Below are 26,366 nucleotides of genomic sequence, written 5' to 3' on the forward strand. Positions count from 1 at the left end.
GTAGGCTTCCTGTAGGTATGGGAAGGCTGCTATAAGGTCTCCCTGGATCCTTCCCCAGGCTGAACAAAACCAGCTCTCTCAGCCCGTTTTCCCAGGAGAAGTCTTACCACGCCGTATGCATCACTGCGGGGTTGGGGTTACCCCTGGCACCAGGGGGGGGGGGGGGGGGGGGGGGGGGGCAGTTTTACCCTTGACACATGCCGGTGAGGCCGCGGGGGGGCTGGGCTCGATGCCCCCGGCCGGCACAGGGCGCCTGCAGGGTGCCGGGGCGGACGCACCCCCCGCAACGACTGTTCCGTTTCCCTCGGGTTTATCCGCATTCGGAACAAACGGGGCGATGCGGGGCTGAGGCCCGGTGGCGCTGGGAAGCACCGCACCGCACCGCACGGCTGGCGCTGCGGCCTGGGCGCCGCCCGTGCCGTGCTAACGGCGCCACCTGGCGGCAACATGCGGTGCCGCGGGCTGTGGGGAGGCCGCAGGGCCGCTCCGGGGCTTCAGGGGAGAATAGCGTGTGTCACCTCGCAGCGTGAGGCATTACGCTCTGTGTGTTATTCTGCAGTGTTCACAGTGATTTACCGTCGGAGTAAGATGCATATTTTCCAACAACCCGTGTTTTAAAACCGCGTTTTTATCGCGTGAAATGCGTTTAATTTGCACGTACTCTCGTACCCACAGCGAGTGCATCTTCAGCGATGCCCTTCACCCTACAGCTGAAAATGCCTGGTGGGCCTCAGTTCTGCTGCTGCTTAAAGGCAACGGGAGCTTTCCTACAGTGAGAAGCACAAGGGAATGGGATAGGGTTCCTGTGCTCAAGGCTGGTTCAGATCCATAGCCCCATCCATCGGTTTTTGTTTCGTTGTTTTTTTCCCCCAGCTTGTTCTGTAAGTTGACATCAGTTTCCTAGAATTAATTGGTAACTGAGACACATATGTTAAGTTTTGATTTGGGTCTCGAGCATACCATTAAGCTGACCATTCCTATTTGCTGTGGTTTTGTTGGCCTTGCAGAGCCACCCTTGGAGCTCATGAGCAGGTTTCCTTATGCATGGAACTAAAGCAAAGAAATGCTCCAGCACTGCTCTCCTGCTGCTCAGGGATGTCCAGTCCATAGGGTTAGTCCAAAGCAAAACCTGAGATGCACCCTTGGGGTGAGGGTTAGGTCTTCAGTGCCACCTGCTCTGGCTTGTGCTCCCGCTCCTATAGCCTGGTCCCTATGGCAGATGTAGATATTGCCAAAAAGCATTATAAAAGTCATCTGTCCTGAAGGTAAAAATTTGCCTTGTACATAGCACTAGGAATGACAAGGAATGTTTTCCCTTGTTGCTGTGCTCTTCTTGACTAGCCAGCTCACACGGTGGGGAGTATTCATGCCTCTGCATTCCTGAATTTGGTACTAGGAATGCAAACAACTGCAATCCCTCAGTTGGCTTTGTGCTGGAGTGTTTGTCCACTGGGAACCAAGAGCCAGATGTGCTTCACATAGTTTCCAGGCAGCACTGATCCATCAGATGACAGTAGCTATTGAGTGCTTTTATGGTGGCCCAGAGACACAAAGATGAAAGCCTGATGCCTGTCAGCACCTCCCTTGCCATTTCTGTGTCCCTTCAGTTTTCACTCGAGTCCCCTCCCAAAAGCAAATGCCACAGAACACGATGTTGCAATGTTAATGACCTTTATTCTGGGGAAAGAAAATCCCAAGTTTTATAATGTTGGACTGTCAGACAAATCTGGGCTAGATTCAAACTTGTTGTCAAATGCTTTTCTGCACCCCCTCCCACTGCCCATGCAGCTATTTGGAGCCTCAGCCGGGAACCCACCTTCTTTGTCTTTGGATGCATTTTCCACATAACCTCCATCTCCTGGATGATTTTTACCAGGAAAGATGAACAATATTTGAATGGTTTCTCAAAAAAAGGCATTTTCATGGAAGAAGAAAAGAACAAAAAACCCCAAAAAAATCCAAATCCAAACTGATGAACAGTCAAAGGAAAAAGACTATAGGGAGACCTAGAATAATTTCTTAGAGTGGCTTATGTTGTTTCCCAGCTGCTCTGCCTTTAAACAGCCTCTTACCACTAAATCGGGGGCTCCACCAATTGTAAAAGCAAGAACTAAGCAGTACCAGACTCAAGTCTCAAAATACCAACCATCTTAGATATGGGGAGCGAAGGGCTGGGGGGCTTATTCAGAAGAAAACTTCTAAGCATTATCATAGCATAAATAATATGGCATCTTTCACCTCAAATAGCCTAACACTTCATAAAATGATATGAGCTTTACTAGTTGCTGAAACACAGCTATTTCTGAAGTGGAACCTGATATCTTTTTCTTTCTCTTTTTTTTTTTTTTTTTTTTACCAGCAGAGAGCAATGTTTTAAGGTGGAGAGTGAAGGATGCAGTGCACAACCAACCGTAAGTATAGTCTTGGAAGGCTTTGCAAAATGGACAGATCAAGTAAAATCTACTTTCAATAATAACATGCATTCTGGTGTATCATAAACTTTCATCCTCAATTTACAGATGCAATTCATTAAAAAGAAATACAGGAAACTCCAGTAACATTTGTCCTCTCAGCAATGCTCTCTTACAGCTCTTTGGTAGCAGATGCTCTGGTTCCGTTCCTCTCTTCGTTCAGTTTAATGTCCAAGTCCCGGAGCTGGCTGAGGAACCCTGAATTTGGGCAGATGTCTCTGTGAGCACTCACTGTTTTCAGAGCATCCACGATTGTCATGTTTTCATGGATCATTAAGAACGCAAGCACTAAAGATGCTGAGCGGCTCACCCCCATGGCACAATGAACAAACACCTTACCTGCCAAAACAAAAGAGGCAGAGCAGGTGAGTGGTCTTTAGCATTTCTAAAGCGAGGACAAAAAAAACACTAGAAACACCGGAAAACAGCAGTGACAATTAGCGGATACTCAGGGAGGATTAGCATAAAATCATGCCATACATTTTAGGCAATTCGTACTGACCTCATGCATCTAATTTAGGCCTCAGATTAAAATAGCTGGAATTTTCTGTGGAAGGGAGAAGCTTTCTGTGACTAAACTTGTTAGTGCCGTTCTCTGTGGGAAAAAAAAATCTACAACAGTTCTGGCAGAAAATTTTGGCCCAGCCCTGGCCGTGATCACTGACAAGTCCCATAAACTCTGTAGGATAGTCTGCCTGTAAAACCGGGCTCATAATTTACAGTATCTCAGCAGCCCAGTGTGAGCTATAACTGGGGATTTAATAAAGCACTCTAGTGAAAGCAGCAGATCTCGCAGCCAGTCAGAGTCAGAGCAAACTCTGGAACAAATGGAAATTATGATAACTAAGCCATAATCCAAACTCTGCTGACAAAAATTCAGCAGGCTGTGGGTCAGGCTCGTAGTTTTTGACTTAGTTCATTAACTGCTGCTGCTTCTCTAGCTTAATAGACAGCCCGAATAAAGCTCCAATTCTGTGAAGCACTTAAGCATGTGAAGCATTTAAACCAACGCTGAAGTGCCGCTGCTCCCATCTGAGTGCATCAGGAGCAAGAGCAGGGCTGCATTATGTGGGGCCAGGATGAAGACCCTGCCAGGGTGCGAGGTGCATGTGAAGGCACACGGGTCCTGACAGTTCCTGCAGGAATAGGGCAGGAGTGGGAGCACCCACAGTGCCATAACCTCTGCCTTTGCCTCTCACTTCCTCCCATCGTGCTGGGCTTGAGGCAGCCAGCCTTCCCCAGCTCTCCAGGGCCTGGCTATGGCCACCTTCTCTGCAGTGCGTGGCACAGGTGCCCTTCTCCCACCCTGCATGCAGCGGTTCTGCTCGTGTAGTCTTGAACTGTGGGCTGAATATGAGCTTTGCTGACTGCCTGTTACTGCACTGAGATGCCATTTGGCTCGTGTTGAAACTTCCTCCCAAAGCTTCTTTGCCTCCCTCTTACCTCCTGTGGTGTTTAAGGCTTTGCTGATGAAATTGGCAGCATCGTAGAAGAAGATACTTAAATTAAAGGAAGGATCATCAAATGCTTCTATTCCATAGTACTCTATTTGCAGATCTTCGTAATATTTGGCTCCTGTGTTGATGTTATATGGCCCATCTGCTGCATTAAGGATATGAGTAATGTTGAGGCTTTGAAGAGTAGTTTTGCTCCTAGCAGCCCACCTGTTTAAAGACGCGAAGAGCTCATTGGCACCACTCCTAACATCCTGCTAACATAGCATGGTTTAAAGTTAGTGCCTGCTCCCACTAGGGAAGGATACAGGAACTGCATCTTGTTCACGGAGTAGCAGATTTTGAGAAGCCCATAGTGCTTCACACTTGAAAAACATGCTATGGTGGTGTGGAGAGAAGCAAGAGCACGGACTTGCCAGTGGGATACTGTTAAGAAAATGCCTCCCAGCATGTAATTCCTGGGAACATGGCTTAATGTATAAAGTGGTTGAGATTTTCCTGCAAACAGTTGTTTAGCAAGTTCTAATCTCTCTTTCATAGTGTGCATGGGTCACAAGGGTGAGAACAGATGCAGCAGCACCTCATTCCTGGTTCAGAAATGAAGTGGCTGCATCACATCATGTTTACCAGCCAGGTTCTCTCCTCTGCCCAACATGAAATGAGACTAAAGTTATTTCATAAAACTGTGATTCTTAACTAACGAATTCATGAGGAGGAGGAACTGGGAAAAAATGAGCTGATGAGCTATGTAATCTGCAGCAATCCAAATAGAAACAAATGGCAATAAATGGCAGTTGTCGCAAGAATGAGGTATTTGCATGAAAATTCCTGTTTGGTATTTTCAGTTTTACCATCCTTGAAAGAAAGTTTGGGTTTTAACTGGAAAAATCCCTATTATATAATTCCTTTAAGTTCTCCTCCATCTGGCTGCTGATCCTGCTACTCCTATTTAAACGTAAGGGCTACTATCCTCATCTGCTGTCTTAGAGCACAGTTTCCAGGGTAGATAGATAGTGCATTTCAGACTTTACACCAATGTGAGATGGGTTCTTTAAGACTTTTGTCTAGAATACAAACAATTCTTACCCTGCCAAATCCCCTGCAGTACACAGAATATGGAAAACCCCATTCAGACACACAGTGAGTATGACACCATTTTGTATGTCATGTTTTTCATGACATCCAAACTCCTTCTGTTACCAGTTTTGGAAGCCTGCATAGCAAAAGCATTCCTGCAGACCCAAAAGCTGCTCCCCAATGTACCACACCCCTTCCTCCCTCTCCCAGGGACCAATAATAGTTCAACAATAGGACCATAGGTTCTTACGCATCTCCTAGGTAAACATTCGGCCAGACTTGGTCCACGTGATTATCAGACCCTCCTCTAAACCAAAAGAGCCGCTGGAGGTCTGATAGCGCTGGTGTTTCATAGGAAGTGCTCCCTGCACTGCTCGTGGGAGATGAAGAGTCTCTGGTGTGAAGCATCTGGCTGCTCTCTTGCACGCACTTGGGCTATATCAGAGACAGCTTTTCTGAAATGAATTAAGAGGAGATTTCCATACAGAAATAATATTCCCTAGAAAGCAGTCCTGCCCATTACCCTCCAAATAGCATTACATTATTCTAACTAGTGTGTGTAGCAGGGCCTGCAGGTGTTGCTAAAAGCATCCAGAGAGCAGGCCTGACTCTGTGGTGGGACTACAGGCATGCAATTCATCCCCTGAGAAAGCAGCAGCAGCAGCAGACGATATGATTTAATTTCTTGACAAGTAATGCTGTTGAAAAAGAACATCCTGTGCCACCAAAATGCAGCACTGGCTGTATCTCGTAGGTGCAGGTATTATTTCTGTTACTATAGCGCTGATGAGTGTGTGCAGGAAAGCTCTAATACTTCATGTTGGGGAGTTACCAAAGCATTTGTGCACGCTTGATTCTGATTAGTTAAAACTGGAAGTTTTTGAAAGAATGAACCAATGGACTGACTTATACTTACAAAGCTCCTAGAGCCAAGGTGAAAATCTTATGATGTGTATGTAAGACATATATTCATACAGTGTATATATATATACATATATCAAATGTATGTGCATACAGTTTTCTTTCATTTATGGGGTGTATTTAACACGTATATATGCATACATGTGTGCATATAAATGGATTTTCACGTATATATGCATATCTATATATGTGTCTGCACATATATAAATGGACAAAACTTGAACTAGTTTTTTCTGTCTCTCAGGTGAATACCCCTGAACACTCAGCTATACTGGTATGCTTGCATCTGTCTGTCTCAGTCTCTCCTCTGGGAGCTGTTCTACTTTGTATAAATAATGTGATAGCTGTTTGCCTCCAGAGAGAGGCTGTTTCTCTCATATGAGGGTTATGGTCTTTACCTGGGATGTGAGAAAAAACGCTCTCAATTCTGGGAAATTATAGAGCTGAAAGTTCTGGCTTTGTTGCCCTGTTGAGAATCCGATCTAGGACCCCATACAGCTTTGTTCCCATACAGATCATGCAGTAGAAGATGAGTATCCCTTTTGCAATGTTGTATGTTGGTTTAGATCCAGGAAGCTTGGACTAGTCAGTCCAGCCTAAAGCAGAGCTTCAGTCAAGAGCAAGAGTTCAATGATATCTAAGTGGTCCCTTCCCTGAGACTTTACGAGCATTTCTCATTATCCTGAGTTGCTGTTCTCACCCCCAGAGAATACTGATAAACTTTGTTTGGTTGCTTGTTGGTATTAAGGCTATAATAGAACTCTTCCCAAAGCGAGGTGGCCAGTTTATTCTGACATGGCATCAACTTTCACTGTAGCGCCTGAATGCCTACATCTAGAGTTTGGCTTTATTTTCCCAGCAATTCTAGAAAACAAGTGCAGATGGGACCTTCAGAAGTCATCTAGTCTGACCCCTGCCCAGCAGCAGCAGCTGCCAGATGGATGTTGCTCCAAACATCCAGGTACCTGATTTTGAACAGCATACGTTGATTTGGGGAATAGGCAGAGAGCAAGGGAAAATGTCTTGTTGCTTATGGAAAAAGAAGTAGAGATGATGCAAGGCATATTACTGAACACACCATATATATTTCTGTGACCTCAGCCTAAATTTGCTTCCTCTGCCCCCTTTTCCCTCCTCCTCCCCAGGAATGTTAAGAGCACTTACAGCTTTTTGTATGTTCCAGTAAAAAGGAAGTCTCCCTAGGGTAACTACTTAATAAGGAAAATATGAAAAGCACAATAAAAATGATGGGAGAGATGGAAAAAACCTGACTGGTTTTACTTTTAATGATGAAGGAAAAGAACAGCAGGGAAGTATAGAGCACTATATAAGTAAAAGCCTACAAATTTTTCAGGGCACATAACACCAAAAGCTTTGGTAAAAGAGTATGTTGTGCAATCCCAGCACAGATTAGCATGAAGAGCAGCACAGGAAAAGGTACTGTGCCTTGCCCTACAAGTTTTACTGCCTTGCAGCAGAAGTCATGCACTGTGCTCAAGAGCTACTGCCAGCATTGTCATGATGACCTGTTTGTACTTTCACCGACACAGAACATTAAGCTGAAGCAGAAAAAGGAAACCAAGAAAAAGATAATAAATACAGCTTCTACATCAGGAGATTCATAAGATCACAGGCTCATTTTCAAGCAGTGTGGTTGACTCTCAATTGCTGCAGATGTTTAAAGGCTGAGGTTGTGCAGGTAAGCAGACGGATATTAAACTTGCAGTTCTCCTAGCCCCCGCTTCTTTAAACTTCTGTTGCAGCCTGTCAGCTAGTTACAGTAATGGAGATGATTAGCAGAGAGAGGGAAAGGGATGTTTAGCAGAGAGAATTACATTGCGAAGCCTTTTGTTCGAGACCCAACTTTGAGGAGGTTCTCCAAGAATTGAGTCGTTCTGGTGCCGGTGAAACTTAGCAGGCAACTCCAGCCTTTGTAGCCAGGGAGGTGTTTTGCAACAGAGCTCCCTTTCATTCAGCAGTCCTCTTTCCAAAAAGTGTGTCAACATCATTCGCTTCACATGACTAATGCCAGACAAGTGAGCTCCTCATGTCAACACCAAGAAGCATAGCTCCTCCCAAGCACACCGCTCAGTCCTGCGTTGCACTGGCTTTGAAATTGAATTGCTCTGCCGGGCCTTTGGGGTAAGCTTGGAAATAGCTATACCAGATGATTGAACTAATGAGGAAAGTAATATGAATTTTTTAATTGAAGGCCAGGGACTTTGCTAGAAGTGTCGTCCCCCCTGCCTTCCACTGTAAGATACTGCAAAGCTAGCAGAAGTGCTGCCACTGATTACATTTCTCTAAGCTTCTCCCTCCGGGTGGCTCCCAGAAGCTGCTCTAGTTGGAAAGAGCCAGTGACTGCAGGAGGGCAGGAGCCTCTGTAACTGGGTGGGGGGGTGGGGAGTGGGGGGAATTATTCTATATTACAAGGTCAATAATGTTTCTGCAGAGAACTAAGCCATGCAAGTTGAATAGGATTACTTTTATTTTAAACTGTAGCCTGGAAGTACCTAAAGACCATCTCATTAGATTGTTTCTTTCCATCTTTCCTTTTTTTTTCTTTTTTTTCTGGTTAAAAACAAAACAACAGGAAACAAAACAATAAAATAAAGCCTTCTACCTATAGTAGGCATTTGAGACTGGATAGGGATTTTAAGGGCAATCCAGATGTATTAATCTCTTTGCTTCCCTGGGAGAATACAAGGTAGCACAAGCTCTAAAACAGCTCTGTCATTACACATCAGTTTCCAAACTGCACCCCAAATGGGCAGGGCCTGCTCAGCCTCCTGTCTGAGGTGTGGAGCCTGAGTCACAGGGGCTTGAATTTCCCTGGTGGGCATGAGAGCCAGGCTGGAGGCACAGGCAACTGTGGTGCTGGCATTGCTGAGCAGCAGGAGCATGTAGGGCTGTGGGTGAGTCCGCACCCTTGTTTGCATGCAGCTGTGCCATTCTGGGACCTCACCTACAACATCCTAGTTAAGCTTTGTATCTTCTGATTATTACCCACCACTTGAATGCTACAGTCTGCAAGGCTTTTTTTTCCTACACTGGAAACAATTGCTGTTTTCTACTGAATATTTTTCTGGCGAAGAAAAGAAGCAACCACACAATCCCAACTGACTTCAACTGGCTAAAGCATTTAACAGATTTGTGTTGCATTTGCAGATTCCAGTGAAAAAAACTCAGCAAAGTTCTGTGAAAAAAGCAAACACTCCAGTATTGTAGGTTTGAAAATAGTTCAATAAAAATGACCATTTCTGGTTTTCTAGTCAAAGTTACTTCTGTTTTGGAATTTTACTTCAGCATTGTGTAAAATCTATTAAAATATTAAAACAAGATAAAGTGGCTTGTTCCTGGTTGAGAAAAACAGGTTTTGTTTAACTGAAAATGAACACAAACTAACTGAGCAGCCACCTAAGTTTAACTTCTGTATCAGGTGCAAAGCCTCTCACCATTTTGCTGTGCTTGTTACCTTGTCAGCTGAAGACTGAACTGGGCTATAGAGAGGTTAATGACTGTCTGAAGAGGAGACAGTGGCAGGGCATTAGTTAGCCCCCAAGTCATCTTTCCTCTATCCCTTTTCCTAGCTGGCACAGCTCTCCTTGTGATTCTAATGATAGCTTGGATAGGGACAGGCATCTTTCAATAACAAGGTCTTACATGAGATTATTGATAGCCTTGGGCACAGCAGGGTGCTAATTTTGGCTGGACCTGTGGTTACTACAATAACACAGACAACAGCTAACAATAACATGATACAGAAAGCTCCTGCAGTCAGACACCCTAAATTTCCCGAATCAAAACCTGACAAACTAAATGGTTCAAAACGGCAAAGCATGAGATCAAAATATAATTAATGTGGAAAAATAAAGAAAGAAAAAAGTAGCAGCCGCCTCTCGATGCATTTGAAATTGCTATCTACTCTGTTTTTCTTCTCTTTTCTCTCAGCAAGCATCTCTGCATTTATCTTCTACACTCCTTGCTCTTTTCTCCCAGGTAGTGCTTAACACTATGCCTCTTTGTCCTCCTGATGGAAAAATCCAGATGGAAAGAAGTGTGGTTCACAGGGAAATGATATGTAAGTGGAATTAATCTTTCAGATACTGTAATGTGAAATCTGATCTTTCTTTTTATTAAGAAGACCCAATCCATGTCTCTACATTTTGGTCAGAATTCAATGCTAAGAGAACCCAGGAGTCTCCTGAGGTAGAGCTGAAAGCCTCATGTGCAGAAACAGGCACATTTAAAAGCAATAGCAAAGTTAAAACAGCCAGATGGGAACCTAGCAGGCAACCGAGAGGGGAACTCTCTGTTTTCCTTGCAAGCCTACAGGGGCTTGTTTGCAGGAATTAGAATCTCTCACCAGCAGTTCACTGCAGCTCTAATACCAAGTGGTATTGAAAATGAGAAGCAGGTTATGGCTGATGGTTTAAATGAGGCACCTATGGGAATTCAGAAATGAGATCCTGGACTTGTCTCAGTGTAGACTGTGAACATGGCAGAGCAATATTGCTTTCTTGGCTGACTGCATCATATATTATGGCCTTTTATTTTGCCCACACTCAAACAGCAGGGAACAGTAGAAGTTCATTGCTCCTGCTTGCTGTTTAAACCCTGATCTGCCTCACCAGAGGCAGAGCCCCTGAATAATGGAAAGCAGAATCAGTCCCTCGGCCTCAGTGCGGGTGCATGTTCAATGCAGCACTGTATTAATGCCATTGCCATTATTCTAGAGTGAAGAGAAAAGCAGAATGTACAATTAAAGCTCTGTTTGGTTCGGGTTTTAAGAGAATTTACTACCCGGGAAAGATGCCAGATCGAGGGCTCTGCAAAACACAGCCCTCTCTTTAACCGCAATGTCGAGGAGGAGTGGGAGCAGCCCTGCACGCCTCCTCTGTGGCTACCCCCTCAGCTCAGCTCGCAGATGCCCCTTGCCCTATGCTGGCAGCCGTGTTTTACTGGGTGAGAGAAAATCTGAGTCCTCACACCTCTTCACTGCTTGGTCTCCCTCCTGACACCTCTCTTCACATCCGGCCTTGTACATTTACGATGGGGCCCTCTGACTCCTCCAAACTGAGCTGCAAGGTACCAACTTCTGCTTGCAAGGAGCCTGAGCTGGGCTGGAGAGCTAAAGAATCCTTCCACCGTGAGCTCTACAATCCCTACGCAGGGCTGCCCGTGGAGCTGGAGGAGCTGCTGCAGGGCAGAGGCAGCCTGCTGCTGCCCCACGGGAGCTGCATGCAGCTAGGGATGGCAGGAACATGAGAGGCTGTTCCAGGAATGGAAGCAGTCAGAGGGCAGGGCAGGTGAGGGTGACCAGCCTCAGCCGGGGGTTCAGGTAGCCGGGAGAGCCGGTGATGGTGAGGCAGGTCCCAGGTGGGGGGAGAAGATGTTATTGCAGCTCATGGGAGTGCTCCCGGAGAGCCTTTCCTTTCCTTTCCTTTGCAATGTAATGGATCTGCACATATTTTCCCAAGACCCTATCTTTCTAATGGAAGAGAACCTCTGTGCTGCCTCCAGCCCCCGACTCCCCCCCTACCTCCCCAACCCTCAAACTGCCCCATTTAAGAGCCACAAAGCTTAGGCACAGGGCTCAGGGCTAAAGCTGCAGGAAAGCATGCTTGAAAAAAGGGGGCAGTCGGTGGAAAACTGGGAAGTCCTGCGTGCAGTGACAGGCCATGGCTGTAGCAGGGCGACAGCTTTTACATCTGCAGCTTTCAGATTCAAAGGAGATAGAAAAAAAGTATTACCTTAGCAGCTGGTATTTCTGAGCTATTCAATGCACCATCCCCAGCAAGACAGCGCTGCCCTCCACAGGCTCCTACCATGATTTCCGACTCGTTGGTGAGTATCTGTCAAGCCTAGGATGACGATAATTCCCTTTTGGGGCCCTCTTGTCCAGGGTACCACAGGTAGGAATTACACCCCACACCACCCCCACTTCCCCCTGAAAAAATACTGGTTTTTGTGACACATCTTGACTACACTCATGCTTCTCCCTGAACTAAAAATAGCTGTAGTTCTAAGTTCTGCTGCCAGCAGCCATAACTGTGCTATATGCTATATCAGGAGAGCACAAAATCACCACGCAGCTAACTGCTTCTAATAGTAGAAACTTCACTCTAATCTTATGTAACGCCAGTAATGGAGCAGAGAGGCTGTGACTTGTGAGCAGCTTAGACAGAAAGCTTTCTTGGGCAGCCTGTGCCCTCAGGGCAGATGAGCTCCAGCAAGAGCAAGAAAAACAAAGTGACCTTGATATTGATAACAGTTCAGTGAGTGCTGTCACAGCCAGCGCTCTGCCGAGATTTCATCCGTGTCACAGGCTGTCGATAGGAGTGAGTTATGAGCAGCTCTGATACAAATTATGTCAAAAAGACCAGACTGGGGGGGGGGAGGAAGGGGTGCCTTGCAAGCTTCAGGAAAGACAAACAAGGATGTTAACATATTGCTATTAAAAGAGGCTCCAAAGCACTTGCCATTCTGCAGGCAGTATGGATTTGTGTGACTGTGGATTAAAGAGGTGGGGGTTCTCCTTGATTTACTCCTCAAATTATTTTTGTCTGACTGCTGCTGTCAATACAAAATTGAAAATGCTGTCAAGCTTGTGGGATTTCAGAATATTTGAAGGCACGAGTAACAGGGTTTTGATAATCCTCAGTCTTCGAGCTGTCTGTCTCGAAGTGAACATAAGCAGTGAAGTGCTCTCCTTGCCTTGCCTCTCTTGAAAGGGTACATACGAAAAAGGCACCTCTTTCTGAGGTTGACAAAGCTGTACAAATTCTCTGCAGTGGAATCAAGTGCAAAAAGACTTCAAAATCTGCAGTGGAAGATCTGTTTTGTCACTTAAGTTTTTTTTCCAGCACATCACAGAGATTTCAAGGGACATTCTCAGCTTGGCTGGGGCAGAGTGGACTGGTTTTCCTCCTTTACGCTTTTTTTTTTTTTTTTTTTAATTGCTGACTTTAAAATCACAGTTTGTTTTTCAATTAAGTCGCATTTTAAGTAGGATGATTGTATGTCTCAAAGGAATTGACCAGTGATGAAGTGCATGAGAACAACTGAGAGAAGATACTAAAACCTAGAACTGAGGTTTACTTTCTATTGCAAACTTTTGGTTATGTTTCTGATGACTATTTGCTCTTATCTTGAATTTGAAGAAATAAAAGTGGGGGTGGTTTTCCTGTTGCTCCTCCCTGGTTTTGGGGTACCAGGTAAACCAGGGAGCTGCTCATCAGGGGATGTGGGTAAAGTGGCGTGTGCAGCCACCTCTCCAGGCTGTGATGGATGAGGAGCCAAGGGCAGCTGGGAGGATACTGTTGCTGCACTGTGGAATATCCAGTCCCAAGGTCACTGGGAGAGGCTTGTCCTGCCTTTTGCTAACTGGTGGGAAGTAGTTTCCCCACCAGGCCCTGCTGTGCTGTCACTGCGAGGAGCCGGCAGCACGGTGCTGCCCCACTGCCCAGATACCATGTTGGTGCTCCCTGAGTCTTGCAGTAGGTCAGGCTGGGCAGGAGCAAGGATTGTTACGTGCCAGGAAGTTTTTGGAGGGTCTTTTCACTTTTATGTTATCAGGTTTTATGTTGCTGTTTTTCTGATGCTGTTTCCTGCTGAGGCTTGGTGTGGCTGTAGACTGATGCCAAAGCTGGTAGGGTGGTGGAGGGAGGAAGAGCCTCCAGCAAAGCAGCAGCCTCATGGCTCCCAAGAAGGAGAGGTAACAGGGAGGGATGCAGCCTTGCTGGAGGTTGTGCCTGCTGCAGGAGGTTTATAATAGACAGTTTGAGAACAGGCTGCAAGTGCAACAATCCCTTTTCCCAAAGCAAACCTCAGTGCCTCCAGCTCAGCCCTGGGCAGGCTGTTCTCTGCTTGAGAAAGTTGCTGTAAGCAGGAGTACATTAAGGACTGTGAGCTTCTCAGGTACAATGGTAGTGGGAGCCACCCATGAGCTATAAATAGCATCACCATCCTTTCTCTCCAGTGCCTGGCATCCCAAGCAGTCATTCTTGCTGGTGCTAGTAAAAACGAACAAAGCTTTGGACAGCTTTTATTCATGCTGTCTTTGCAGGCTAGAATTTTGTGGATAGTTTTTCTTATTGGCTCTGAATTTTGAGTCTATTTTAAGTGAAAATATTGTGCTTTCTCCTTTCGGATTTTTTTCTTTTTTTAATTTATAGAATCATCATGTATCATGTTCTTTTTTTTAGCACAACTACGTGGGAAAAGCTATTGTGATAGGAGAGTGGGGATTACAAGTCACTGTTTACAAAGAACTTCTGTGTGATTGCAGGAAAAGGGGGGGGGGGGGAATTCCAGGAACAAAAATTTAGCCTTAAATAAATCTTATGTATGTTTTTAACAAAATATTGAAAATGTTTTCTTTTAGTGCTAAGCAAATAATGCAAGGTGTTTTGGCACGATTTGTGATGTTTGTATTGAGACATCAGATAGATAGAACTAGCTGCTGCAGTAGAAGGAAAAGCTTTACATGGCTATCAGTCAGATGAGATCTTCCTGTGGTTTCATAGGAAACAAAAATGTCTTTTGTCAAGAAGCTATAAAGACCTGAGAGCAAAACTGGCAAAAAGGACTCTTCTCAAAATATTTAGGGTGTACTTGATGAAGTCCTGTTATAAAATGATAAAGCCTCACATGTTATCAACTCTCATTTGCTGTTACAGGCATTCAAGAAACAGAACATTTTGTCCTGGGATAACCACTGAACCACTGCTACGAGATCAACAGGTAGAGCTGGAAAATCAGATGAGTTTTTCAGTATGCAAGAAAGGTTATACTTTTACCAATGATATCAACTGATCTTATTATACACTGCCTTTACTGACAACCCCTGCCTGAGACCAGCACAGCAACACTGCTGTTACTGAAAGACGGTGATTTTTCTTGTTGCCAGAAGATGGCAGAAGAAAGCAATCTTGAATGATTTAAAAATAGTGTACTCATGGCTGGCCTTTAAAGGGAGCTGCTACTGATAGGCAAGAAACTGCAGTGGCTGGATGAAAGATAAATGTGAAATGTACTGGATAAATTAAACTGGTATTGACCTGGGTGTATATATCAAATGATGGACACTGTATCGTTTCCCGTGCAGGTTCTCTGTATAAGAAGTGCTTGTAACAGTGCTCATTTTTAATCTTCACAGTGCTGTTTGGCCTGGTTTGGGGCTACTTGTCACCTCAGACAGCGTCTCTCCTGCTTGTTCTCCAGGGGCAAGCTGACCCTTCAGCCATACAGGTCTCACAGAGGGGACATTTCCACTGCCAGGACTGAGCTGTGGGGCTCTAAAGGAGGGCTTGGATGGAGAAGTCTATGCTGTTTATGCTCTTTCCCCACCCGCTTTTACTTCAAACACTTTTCTTAAAAGAAATAAACCCTCTGCAAGAATGGAAATTCTTTTGGAAAGTGCATTCAGACTGGGGGGACTTTAAGTTAACCAAAGGCATGACTCCTCTCCCCCATCTAGCGCAAAGCTCCCCTTGCATCCTCTGAAAGGTGAGAGAAAGCTGAAGAGAACTTGCAAAAGGTCGTGGGGCGCTTATTAACCTTGTTTCCGAACGGCAGCACAGCGCGGTGGCTGGGGGTCCGGGTGGCGGTCTCAGCCGCGCCGCCGCTCCCCACCAGGTGTCTCCGTGCCTCCAGGAAACGGGAGGGAATGCGGCTTCGGCGAGCTTTCTGCACAAGCGCCAGCTTCCTCACCCGTCCTGCAGCCTCCCTTTTCTCTGGCCCCCACAGCCTGCGTCAGCATCCCTGGAGCTGATGGGGGCAAGGTGCTTGATGGGGGCAATTAGGGAGGTTTACACTACGACCAGCCCTTCTGCTCATTCTGCAGTAATTAAAAGCATCATGAGGTTTAGGAAGCAGCCAAGCTATTGAAGTCTAAAAGCTGAAAGATACACAGAGGAAGAATCACTCCACAGTTGTCCTGTTTCTTATGCTGTCTTCCCCTAATCTCTGCTCTGGGCTGATAGAGAATGACTGACTAGCCAGGCCTTCAGGTCTAACCTGTCTTGCCACCTTTTCCACCTTATGCATGAGGTGTTCACAATATCCATAACTAGATATCAGATGAGACAACATGGGCACTAGACATCCAGCATGTGCCTCCCAGGCCAGGAATACATTTATCAGTATGAACCAACATGCGTTTCACAGTGGCAGCAAGGAGGAGAATGACAAGGGATAAAGAGTGAAGAAGAAGAATATTTAAAGTGACTTTCAGCTGTTGTTAATGATGAGGAAAAGCAACTGATGATATAGACACCCATCACCTAGGCAGGAACACTTTTGATCCTTGAGATGATGCTAACACAGGCCCCAGTGCTCTCACACCTTCCCCCTCAGGATTCCAATCCTACTTGGCTTTTTAAGGTACTGTTTCTTATATTGCTGCTTTTGATAAAATGACTTTGTACCCAGCTGGGTTCTGCAATTAGCAGCAGAATCAGCTTCATTTTGTGAAGAAAGAACGGAAGCTCTGCAGCTTCTGACACACCACAAGAACACTGCCAACATCCAGCATCTTTCCTTTGCCCTTTGGCTGCCTACCTCTGAGTTACAGGGTTCCACCTGCTATTCAGAAATAGATTAAGCCTTCCTGAAAATGGGCAAGTTTAACAGAGCACAAGATGGCTCTCAGTCTGCCTCATCCAGGACATACTACCACCTCGGTCCTTTTGCCAGGCTTCCAGCAATGATTCATCTAGATCAAAGGAGTGCCAGGGTATGCTTAATCCTGTTCTGGACATGAGGTGAGTAAGCACATACCCTTTATACCTTGAGGTTTTAGTAGGTATGTGTGTATAGGGCTATAGACACCTGTTCCCTTTCCATGCTTGAAAGCAGAAGCTCCTCTTTCAGCTAATTCTCTTTTTTTTTTTTTTAAGTGAAGACTATAGCAAGAAACTGTTCTGCACAGGTTTATCCGCAAAACAAAGACAAATTTGGAGCTGCACAGGAACTGAAAGTTCTGGGTAAAAGGGATTTTCTATTTCTATTCTACTGGGTGAGGTGTATATACGTGAGGGAACAGTGTGCAGGTCAGCTCAGAAAGGAGGATGTTCCTACACAGGTGATATGTCATGGTTGTGGTGCTGGGTCAGGGCTCGAGGGTTCTGCACTGAACTCTGCTCTTCTGCTGCTTGCTCTTGACCATTGCTGCAAGTAATGGCTGAGATTGAGTAGGTTGGTCCTAACCCAAAAGGTCAAATCTGGTCTGAAATGCCCAGAGCTATGTCAGCTCAGTTGGGCTCCTTTTTTATTACTGCGACTGTCAGATACAGGAAGAGGGTTATTGATTTGCTGACTATTGGAACAGAAAAACATGCGGTAGAGCTGAGGTGCTGTCTTATCCTGACTGACTGTATGTCTGTCCCAGGTTTTTTATCCATGGTGACAGAAGACAGTGCTAGGATCTGTTGATCATGCCTGTCCCATTTTTTTCCTTCCTAGGATCATAAACAATTGTGATTACCAAGTAACTCCATTTCATCCGTTAGCTTAGGCATCCTGTTGATGAGTCAGAAACTGGCTGATGACAGGCAAGACCTCTCTGGTAAAAAAATTCAAACTCCCTCTGCTAGCAGAGGTGCTGGCATGGTGATGAGGCTCTCATTTGCACACGCACAGCCTGCCTTCTGCCTGGTTACATCTCTTCCATGTAGGATGCTGCATCTTGACTTTACAGCTCCTCTACATAGCTACACATCACTTTCACAGCGGGATCTATTAGCATCATCAGCCCCCCTTGAAGAGATCTGAAAGCATGCCACCTTTTGGCACAGGAAGGCAACCTGCTACCCCCAGAGGAAATAAAGACAAAATCCTGGCCAAAGAGGGAACCAAGAGAACAGAGCTAGGGTTATGACTTCCTAAATTTGTATCAGCAGTCTGTATTTGATGTCTGGATAATAATAAGGGGACCAGTCTCTTACAGAAACCGAGGGCAGGTTAAGCAACACAGAGAAAAAACAGTGGTTTTCCTGAGCTGCAGGACAGAGGATGTGCAGGGTGTCACTATTCTCCACTTACAACCCCTGTGGCTGAGGATTTCATGCAATGTCTCTTCCTAAGCCCTTCAATCTGAGCTTTAAGTATGTTCAATATAGCTGCATTTCTTTTTTATTTCTGAAGAGAATGACTTTCCCTTTGTACTGTTTACATTTTGTCACTCTATGTTGGTTCACTCACCGTTTTCCTGAGTTTGGTAAAGAAGCTGTCTGTGAAAACAAGACCAGAAAAAAAGGAAAATTATGAAAAACTTTTTATATATATATATATATATAAACATGGGGGAGAGATTTTTCAAAGGCAGAAAGCAGAGTCTATCAGGTTATGCACCTAAGTACTGTTCATGCCCTTGAAAAAAATCGTACAGTGTTTAATTGGTCTGTGCAAATCCATTGCCAGAAGAGGTAATTGACCATTTTTATAGAGGGATTAGTAACAAAACCACTCCAGGCTATTGTTTTAGAAATTAAAAAAGAATTGGGAATTATGGAAAGAATATGTTTCAGGGCATCAGCCAGTCTCTCCTAAAACTATACAAATTCACTTGGTGCTAACAACAGCAGACAACAATGAAATGAGTTGTATGTGAAGAACTGAGATCTCGAACATTATGTTATGCAGAAGGTAAAGATCTGTATGAGATAAGTAACAGCTCAATGTGTTATCAAGGGTGCACTTCGATTTTGATGAATGTTAAAAGAACCTTTAGCCTTGAAAATAAAGAGGATAATTTCTCTCCAGGCAATGGTTGCTCATGAAAGTCATAAAATAAGAGCACTGGAGCCCTAATTTTATAGTGCTTTTTAAATGGTTTTCAAATGGTCCAGCTGCTTTGTGCCACAATAACACAAGGCAAAGATATTTACGCCAGCGATAACAAGCATGCATCAGCCTGCCTGAGCTGCTCTCCACAGGCAGCCTGCATTAGGCGAAACACACATGGAAAGCTGGTACTTGCCAATGTAGATTGATCACAATTACACCGTGGCTAGAGCGATCCTGGGAAACTGCTTTTTCCACCAGACAACTTGATTGTTTTTCTTGTCTATGTCTCGCCTGCAAAGCATGAGATGTACGTGGCCAGCGATGCTGGTTCTATTTTGACACTTGAGAGCCTGCCAGCTCTGTGTGCCTCTTCGGCCATACCGTCCTTGGCAGGCTTCTCTTTTCGGAAATAGGAGGGCAAATTCAGCCCTGGGTTCCACCACTGGTTTTGGTGGGAGTTTCCCCGAGGATTAATTTGCCCCCAGTGTTGGTGTTCTGCTGTTGCACTGTGTTGTCTTGTATGGAAATGTATGCATGCGGCAAATGAGCTCTGGGCAAATGCTACATAGTTCTGCTGAGATGCTGGAATTGCCACCAGCAACTTTCCCCAGGTATTTACCTCTGCATGTCTAGGACTTCAGTCTAAAACTACAATTGGTTTACAGCTCTAAGATGACCTGCTCTGAGAACTACCCCAGGGTCATGGAATCATAGAATAGTTAGGGTTGGAAAAGACCTTAAGATCACCTAGTTCTGACCCCTCTGCCATGGAGTTGTCTAGCTTAACTTGCCAATTTGGGCAGTCATTTCAAAAGCCTGAGTAGTATTTTATCTTTGCAATCCCCTTTCCTCTGTGAGACAGTCAGTAGACAGGGTACTGGGAGAAACCTGTCTTCTGAGGAAGCAGAGTAGGGTTGAAAGACCAGTTCCTTTACGAAATATCTCTGTAAATTTAAGAAATTCTGTGTTCATTAGTGCAAAAGACAGATCAATATTTGTGTAAAAAAATTTTGATGGGAATGGAGAATTCTGAGCATGAAATGAAGGCTCATTTATGGCTGAAAATTTATTACATTTGCCGTAAATCTCAGGTTTATAAAACTAGACAGAGCTGGGCAGAGGGCATAGTAGGAAGAAGCCACCTCTGGGAAGTCCCTGGCCAGTGAGCATCTATTGTCACCAGGGTGGGAAAATTCTGTCCCACACATGGGTGACTTCTTGTACATGCTGGACTATGACATTTTTTTCCCTTTTCATTTGCTGATCCCAATACAGCAAAACAGGTTAGCATCTTTTTATGGCAAGGGATATCTTTAAGACCTTTAAACAGGGGACTGTTTTCTTCTGGTGTTGAGTTCTAAGTGTTTTATTGAGCAGAATGGACAACAAACTGGGAATGTATCCTAGAGGAGTATCTAGCACTTTTGTTGCCTTCATTAACCAAATGACTGAGGAGAGACTGGAACATATGGAATTTAGAAACCTTCTAGCCCCTAAACAGAGAGGAAAGTTAGGTTTGATGCCAAAGCTTTAGGTCATGTTCCTTTCATCTTTATCTCATATTCAGATTGTCTGTCTGATGTTCCTTCCTGTTTCTTTGATCTTTTTTTATGTCATAAGAGTTTAGAGCTTACATAGGTGTACACTGTATCTAAGTTCGATACGTAAATCCTGCAGCTTGATAAAATTGCTCGCTACTGGAGAACTCTTGGGATAGCATTGCCTAGAGGAAAGTAACAGAAGATCATAAGGTAAGCCAGCAAAAGGGAAGCAGATCTGCTTCTTCTAAGAATACAATGGACAAAGATATCCCCTTCAAAATAGAAATAAATACACGTAGTGCTGTTCCAGGCTGCATGGAATAATGCCACGGTCATAGACTGCAAAGCTCATACTCCTGCCTCATTCACATCTCATCTCATCTCTGAGAGATGCAATTTACAGCAGCTGAGATAAAGCAGCCTCCAGGGTATTACATTCATCCTTCCATAAATCAAGAACCACTTCTTGTTACTAGAGATCCAAGTCCGGAAAGAGTGTAAAACACATGCCATTAGGCTTTTTAAATGGCCAATTGGCATGTCTCTATGATAGCTCTTTGCAGCTTTTGGCTGTTTCTCAAACCTGAAAGGAACAATTCTTGTGTTGTGTATGCTGATGAATCAATACTGAAAAACTTAAGAAATCAGTGGTTTCTGGCTGAGAACTCAGAATTTTCTCTGCATTCTCTATAATACAGCATCATTCCCTTTTATAATTGCCTTTTTTTTTTTCTTTTCTCCTGCTACAGAAATACACTCTGATGATTCCCAGTAAACCACTGTGATCCTTGCCACTGATTTGGACATTGGCTGCTCCTAATCTTTCAGGATCCTGCTGTCCTACCACCTGCCAACAAAGACAGTGTCTGTAAGTGGATAATTAGGCTTACCCATGTGGTTGAGTGAGGTTTAGTTAATGCTGCTTAAGTGATTTGTGATCGCTTAATGAAAGTGCTGCATAAGAGCAGTGGTTTACCACCAGGAGAGAGACTCACCATTTGGCCTTGTGAATGCGCTCAGAGGCAGTACAGAAACGTGCACCAAGGTGAAAGCCGATCAAGTTCTCTGCAGGTATTCCATCATAATGCATTTCCTGGCCGTGAAATGTTTGATCTCATTTGCTTCCCTACATGCAGCATCCAATGCATGGGTGACACCAAGCCTCTTCAGGACTTTCTTGTTATGGGCTATGGAGCTGTGGAGAATCATATGTGAAAACTCACAAGAGAAAGCAATTCAAGGTGCCTTGTTATCTTGCAATGTATTCCTATCTCTAGAGTCCAGCATCCACCATGTTTTGAGACATGTTGTGTAAGAAAGAGTAAGGTAGTAAAAGAAAAGTAAAAGGTCGTGATTGCTGAATATATGCAAAATATATGTGGAAACACAGGATTCCAAGTTATTTCACTTATGTAAAGACAGTTTCCTGCCTATAATTTCCTAAATTTTTTTAACAAGTGTTACAGGCTCCAGCTGACTATAAAGTCATTGTGAATTATTGGCCCAAACACCTTACGGAAATTCAGTTCATGAAGTAGCTCAGGTCCTCCTACAACTGGACTTGAAATATGCATGTTGAAAGAACACGCCCAGGTTTTAGCATAGCCTGTAACCATTTTGCTTCAGCCTGTAATAGTATTCTTTGATTCTTTTGTGCAGTTTCTTTGAGCGGTATTAGCCTTGCTAATCTGGCTAAACTCCAGTTGATAAACCTGCCTGCGTAAGATCAGCATGAAGTTTGATTTCTGCAGGATATTTTAAATCTTTTTCCCTTAGATGCTTATCTATCACTTTAAAAAAATTTTACTTTTCAAACCCAAAGGGTTTAATTAATTAGTTAATTAAAGGCCTTGGCCTTTTGTATCAGCAATAGCTGATAGACAGACAAATATTTAATAATTGGTTTGTTCACAACTTCAAAGTCCTCCAGGATGAAACACATGAAATTCATCATGTAAAGTCAGCCGTTCATACTTTATTTTACAAGAGATATTTAACTTCTTTAAAGAAAGCTGACCATTAAATTTCTGATAAAGTCATGAGGAGAAATATTTCTTATCAAATACAGCATTAATTCTAGATTGAACTTTGATTTCCAGGTAGCTCCATATAAACTGCACTTAACTGGTTCCACAAAAACAAGCAGTGACAATTTACCCTACTGCTTCGGGTTATTTTAGCTCTGGCACAAGTCCTGATGTTGGCATAGGTTTGCTCAGGAGCAGAGGCTTCCTCTGTTTATTGACTTCACTGAGTATTGGGTTGGGCTCTAAATGCAAATACCCTATTTATTCCGCGTCTCTCCCTCAGGAAGATCCCATGAAACCTTATTCTCAGGTGCTGTTCTGATTTGTCTTATTGATGTTGGCAAAGAAAATTCTATCTATAGCACTTGATAAACTTCCAGTTTCACTGATTGCAGTCTGTAACTCGTTGTACTTAAGCTCAATATTAGCAATCAGCTGTTGCATTAGCAAACAAGCCTGTTTACAATTTTATTCTTGTGAGCTGAATGTTCTTGAAGTTCGTCTTTTCGTTACTACATGTACACACTGTCTTATCTGTACATTTTTCCCCACCATTTTTTTTTTTCCCCAAGAGACAGAATGATATTGAGAATAAACATCCAAGAATGCTTTGGAACATATATACCCACAGGGATTAAATGGAGGTCTTAAAACTGCACTTGGAAGAATGTCTACAGTCAAATGATGGTGTTAAGACAATACAATTTCAGTGATCTTTATAGTCTTAAATCTTTGCTTTTACTACCTGTTGGGCTCAATCCTGCAAATCCTTATTTCTGCAAATGGTTCTACTACAGTAAAAAAGTCAATTTCCAAGTATAGTTACGAGTTTCCTTTAACTGGAAAGGCGAAGGTTGGTTCCCACTCCCATCACCAAGGCAGTTCACTGAAGTATTGCATGTTGCTGGCTTCTGCCTTTCCACATCCAGGCCAGGCCAACACAACTGTGTTTCTGGGTGCCCACCAGTACCTACCAGTGGGCAGCCACCCACCTGCTGTGCACATGGCTCATCTGCAGGGTGTCACATTCCTGATTAGAAACACAGATTAGGAAGCAGGCTGTAATTTCTAAAACCAAGTTTTGTAAATGGAGATTATTTCCCTGTCATCTACCTCATTTTTAGGCTTGGTTTTTTCATAGCTAAAATAATGACCAATTAGCTTGTAATGTCTAATTGGCCAAAGGATCGTTAGTTCCTCCTGCTTCTCTCATATAGGAATTACTGATTATTGATATTTCAACAAGTTTGCAACCTGCTGGTGGTGGAAAGAACTCATTTTGGCATAACTTTGGTACTAGGCATGTTGAGTGCAGGTGACTGCATGCTTTCTCCATGCTCCAGAGCAAAATAACCATCCGCACAAGTACAAGAAATAAACAGTGAAGTTGGCTGTCGTTCAGCAGACAGCATATATTCAGGAGAATAACCATACATTTTTTTGTCATCAATTTCAACTGCAAATCAAGTTGTCATACAAACAGCAAAAAGTAGAATGCTTTTTTTCTGTGAAAAATTCTATTCTAGTTAAAATTAAACTCAAAAAGTTAGACCCAATCATAGTTCAATTTTAAGTCTACTCAGGATCATTAGTCTGCCTTGTGCTTTATATGGTAAATGTTGCAGCATATATAAAATCTGTATGTTGAATAATTATAATGCAAAGCAATAAAGAGAGTCTTAGTCTCTTTTTAATTAATTTTATTCTCTTCTGTAGGTTATTTTTTTAATAATCTTTTTACTTTCTTCTATGATAATTGTAAGCCTATTTTAAGGCAACGAAGTCTAACAAGCTAACTAAATAAAGTATTTGGACAGCATATGTTAACCAGTACTGTATTCCCCAGCCCTTCAGAGCAGCACAGCCTCAGATAACACTTACATATTGCCTATGTAGAGATTAGGCCATTCTTCACCCATGTGATTTAACTCCACATCGCAGCTGTCCAAAATATCTGGCAGTTCCTGGGCAGAAGGAGCACCAGGCTTAGAGCATTCCTGGGCTGACAAGGTCTGACTGTCTTCAGGCACTGACCCCTTTGGTGGCCACACACAGATTTAGGCAGGGGGGATCCTGCTGGGTGCCGCTGCTGCAGAATCCACAGGGGATATTTTTTGCTGAAGCATGCTCTTTGCTGCTGCTTGACGTTCCCAAGCAGGTGGCTGTCTCTAAATACAGCTCGCGCCTTGACGCCTCCCCGGATTAGCTCAGCGCCTCATCCCTGATGCAATGGGGAACAGCCACGAAAATGAAGATTCTCTACGAAGCGAATCTCACACAAAACCCCTGCTACTGCCCTCCCCACGTAAGCTATATTGGTGTGCCTGCCAGCATAGAGCTTTCCCTGTGAAAGAAATGTCGGTCAACGCAACTGAGATGCAGTCCCAAATGTCTCATGTGACTCAGTTCTAATAATAAGCTACCGGGAAAGAGGGGACAGCTCATCTTAGGGGGGAGTTCAAAATAAAGACCACGACAGCAGCTGTCCTGGGCCTTCTTACCAAAGGTCCATTGAGTGCACTATCCTGTGCATGACTGGCTGTAAGTGGATGCCTACAGAAAATAAGAACACACAAACATAAATTACACTGCTTTCTAGCACTCTCCCAGCTTCCAGCTGGCTGCAGCTCATGAGCTTCTTGATCTGGAGGGAGTTTCTAAGTATTTGGTAACCCTGAATGTATTTCTATCCCATTAGCTCTTCTAGGTATCCTGTGAACATTTATAGGCTTTTACCCTCTGCAACATCCTGCAGCAAGGCATTACACAGCTCACCTAAACCCCCTCCTCTTGTTTTAGACCTGGCTTCTACTGACTTCATTTGATTCCCTGACTTCTTGTACTGGAAAATAAAATTAAGAGAAGTTTCCAGTGGGCTTTTACATGGTTCACTTCAGGCAACACTGTGGTTTTGTGACTGCTTTAAGCAGATATATGTCAGCTGTAGTTGGGACAGTCCCTTCCACTGTGCTCTCTGCTCACAGACACACACTCGCAGCCTCTGCTAAGCTGGCACTAGTCCTCATTACCCACTTGGTAAGGTGGCTCAGGAACTGGGTCTCAATGAAAATTGCTCTCAAAAGAATAAAAACCTGGTTTTCAGATTGTCTTCGGAGGAGGTCCAACTTTTTGTTCTGGCGTGGTCCTTTCCCACAGGAAGGGCTCATTCCTGGATCATATGCACTCCTCTGTGGACTTTGTCAGATGCATTTTAAAGCTAAACATAAAAACTAAATGAAGAAACTTGAAAAGGGATAAAGGAATTAAGAAAAGACAAAGGAAAGACCCCAGGACAAGGAAAGTCTGGGGTAGGAATGCCTGTGTGCCTGTTTCAGAGGAGATGGAAAGTAATCAGCTCCTGGCCAGGCTGGATTTCCAGAATTGGTAGTTCCTGCAGGCTCCTCGGGGGGCATGAAGGCACCGCTGCATGAACCTAGGTAGTTTGGCCTATTCTGCAGGTACCCAGGCTACCTTTAGGTACTTCAATATCTTTCTAAGGACCCTCCCTCAATTAAGAGTTAATATTCAATTCCTTTAGTCTCCTGGGTTGCTTAGGCCCTATTGACAGATGTACATTTTCTGAAGTGCCACTGGTGAAGCAGTATTTTCTCTTGTTTTGGTTCCTTAGTCTAACTTGCCAAACCAATAATTGAAATACAAGTTTTCCCACTGATAGTGGAAAATAGTGAAGTACTAATGTCACGTCACATCATGACTTGAACTATGGGTAGTACAAGTGACAGGTGAGAAGGCCCTTTTCCTCCCAGCACATCACAGCAGACAGTATTTTCTGGTTTAAGAAGTTACAGGACTAATTCTACTGCTTTAGCTTATGTTGACTGGATTTTTTTTTCCTGAGCAGACCTTTTGCTTATGTTGACTAGAGTCTTTTTCCCTGAGCAGACCTGGAGCCAAATTTAAACTGTATATAAGGAAGAGAGCAATACACCCAGGCAGGAAATATAGACAATACTGACTGCACAGATAAGAAACACTTCTGTGATTTGCCAGTGTCCTTGAAAAGAGTTTCTAACTAATTCATTCCCTCCACTGGGGTAAGTCTTGCTGTACAAGATCACTACCATG

At 44.0% G+C, this 26,366-nt stretch overlaps 1 protein-coding gene and 1 long non-coding RNA gene across 3 annotated transcripts; one reads left to right on the forward strand and one right to left on the reverse strand.

Annotated features, from left to right (window-relative positions):
* Positions 1-1,961: 1,961 nt before the first annotated feature.
* On the reverse strand, positions 1,962-24,639 carry LOC130602985 (dual specificity protein phosphatase 13-like). 2 transcript variants are annotated; one of them, XM_057416373.1, is made up of 5 exons: positions 24,162-24,639; positions 21,249-21,448; positions 5,253-5,457; positions 3,915-4,135; positions 1,962-2,810 (listed from the first exon to the last, which is right to left on the reverse strand). In XM_057416373.1, the coding sequence occupies exons 3-5, from the start codon at positions 5,408-5,410 to the stop codon at positions 2,584-2,586; spliced, it is 606 nt and encodes a 201-aa protein (XP_057272356.1). In that variant the 5' UTR covers positions 5,411-5,457; positions 21,249-21,448; positions 24,162-24,639; the 3' UTR covers positions 1,962-2,583. The 2 variants fall into 2 exon arrangements, with proteins under 2 accessions (XP_057272356.1, XP_057272357.1); XM_057416374.1 differs by lacking the exons at positions 21,249-21,448; positions 24,162-24,639 and adding an exon at positions 11,677-11,842.
* LOC130602987 (uncharacterized) lies at positions 21,002-24,099 on the forward strand. Its single transcript, XR_008973034.1, has 2 exons — positions 21,002-21,121; positions 22,853-24,099. It is a non-coding gene; the product is annotated as an uncharacterized LOC130602987 (long non-coding RNA).
* Positions 24,640-26,366: the final 1,727 nt, after the last annotated feature.

The sequence above is a fragment of the Pezoporus wallicus genome, unplaced genomic scaffold (genome assembly GCF_028554395.1).
Source record: "Pezoporus wallicus isolate ANWC-B61680 ecotype Strahan unplaced genomic scaffold, APGP_CSIRO_Pwel_v1 contig_2012, whole genome shotgun sequence".
Lineage (NCBI taxonomy): Eukaryota > Metazoa > Chordata > Aves > Psittaciformes > Psittacidae > Pezoporus > Pezoporus wallicus.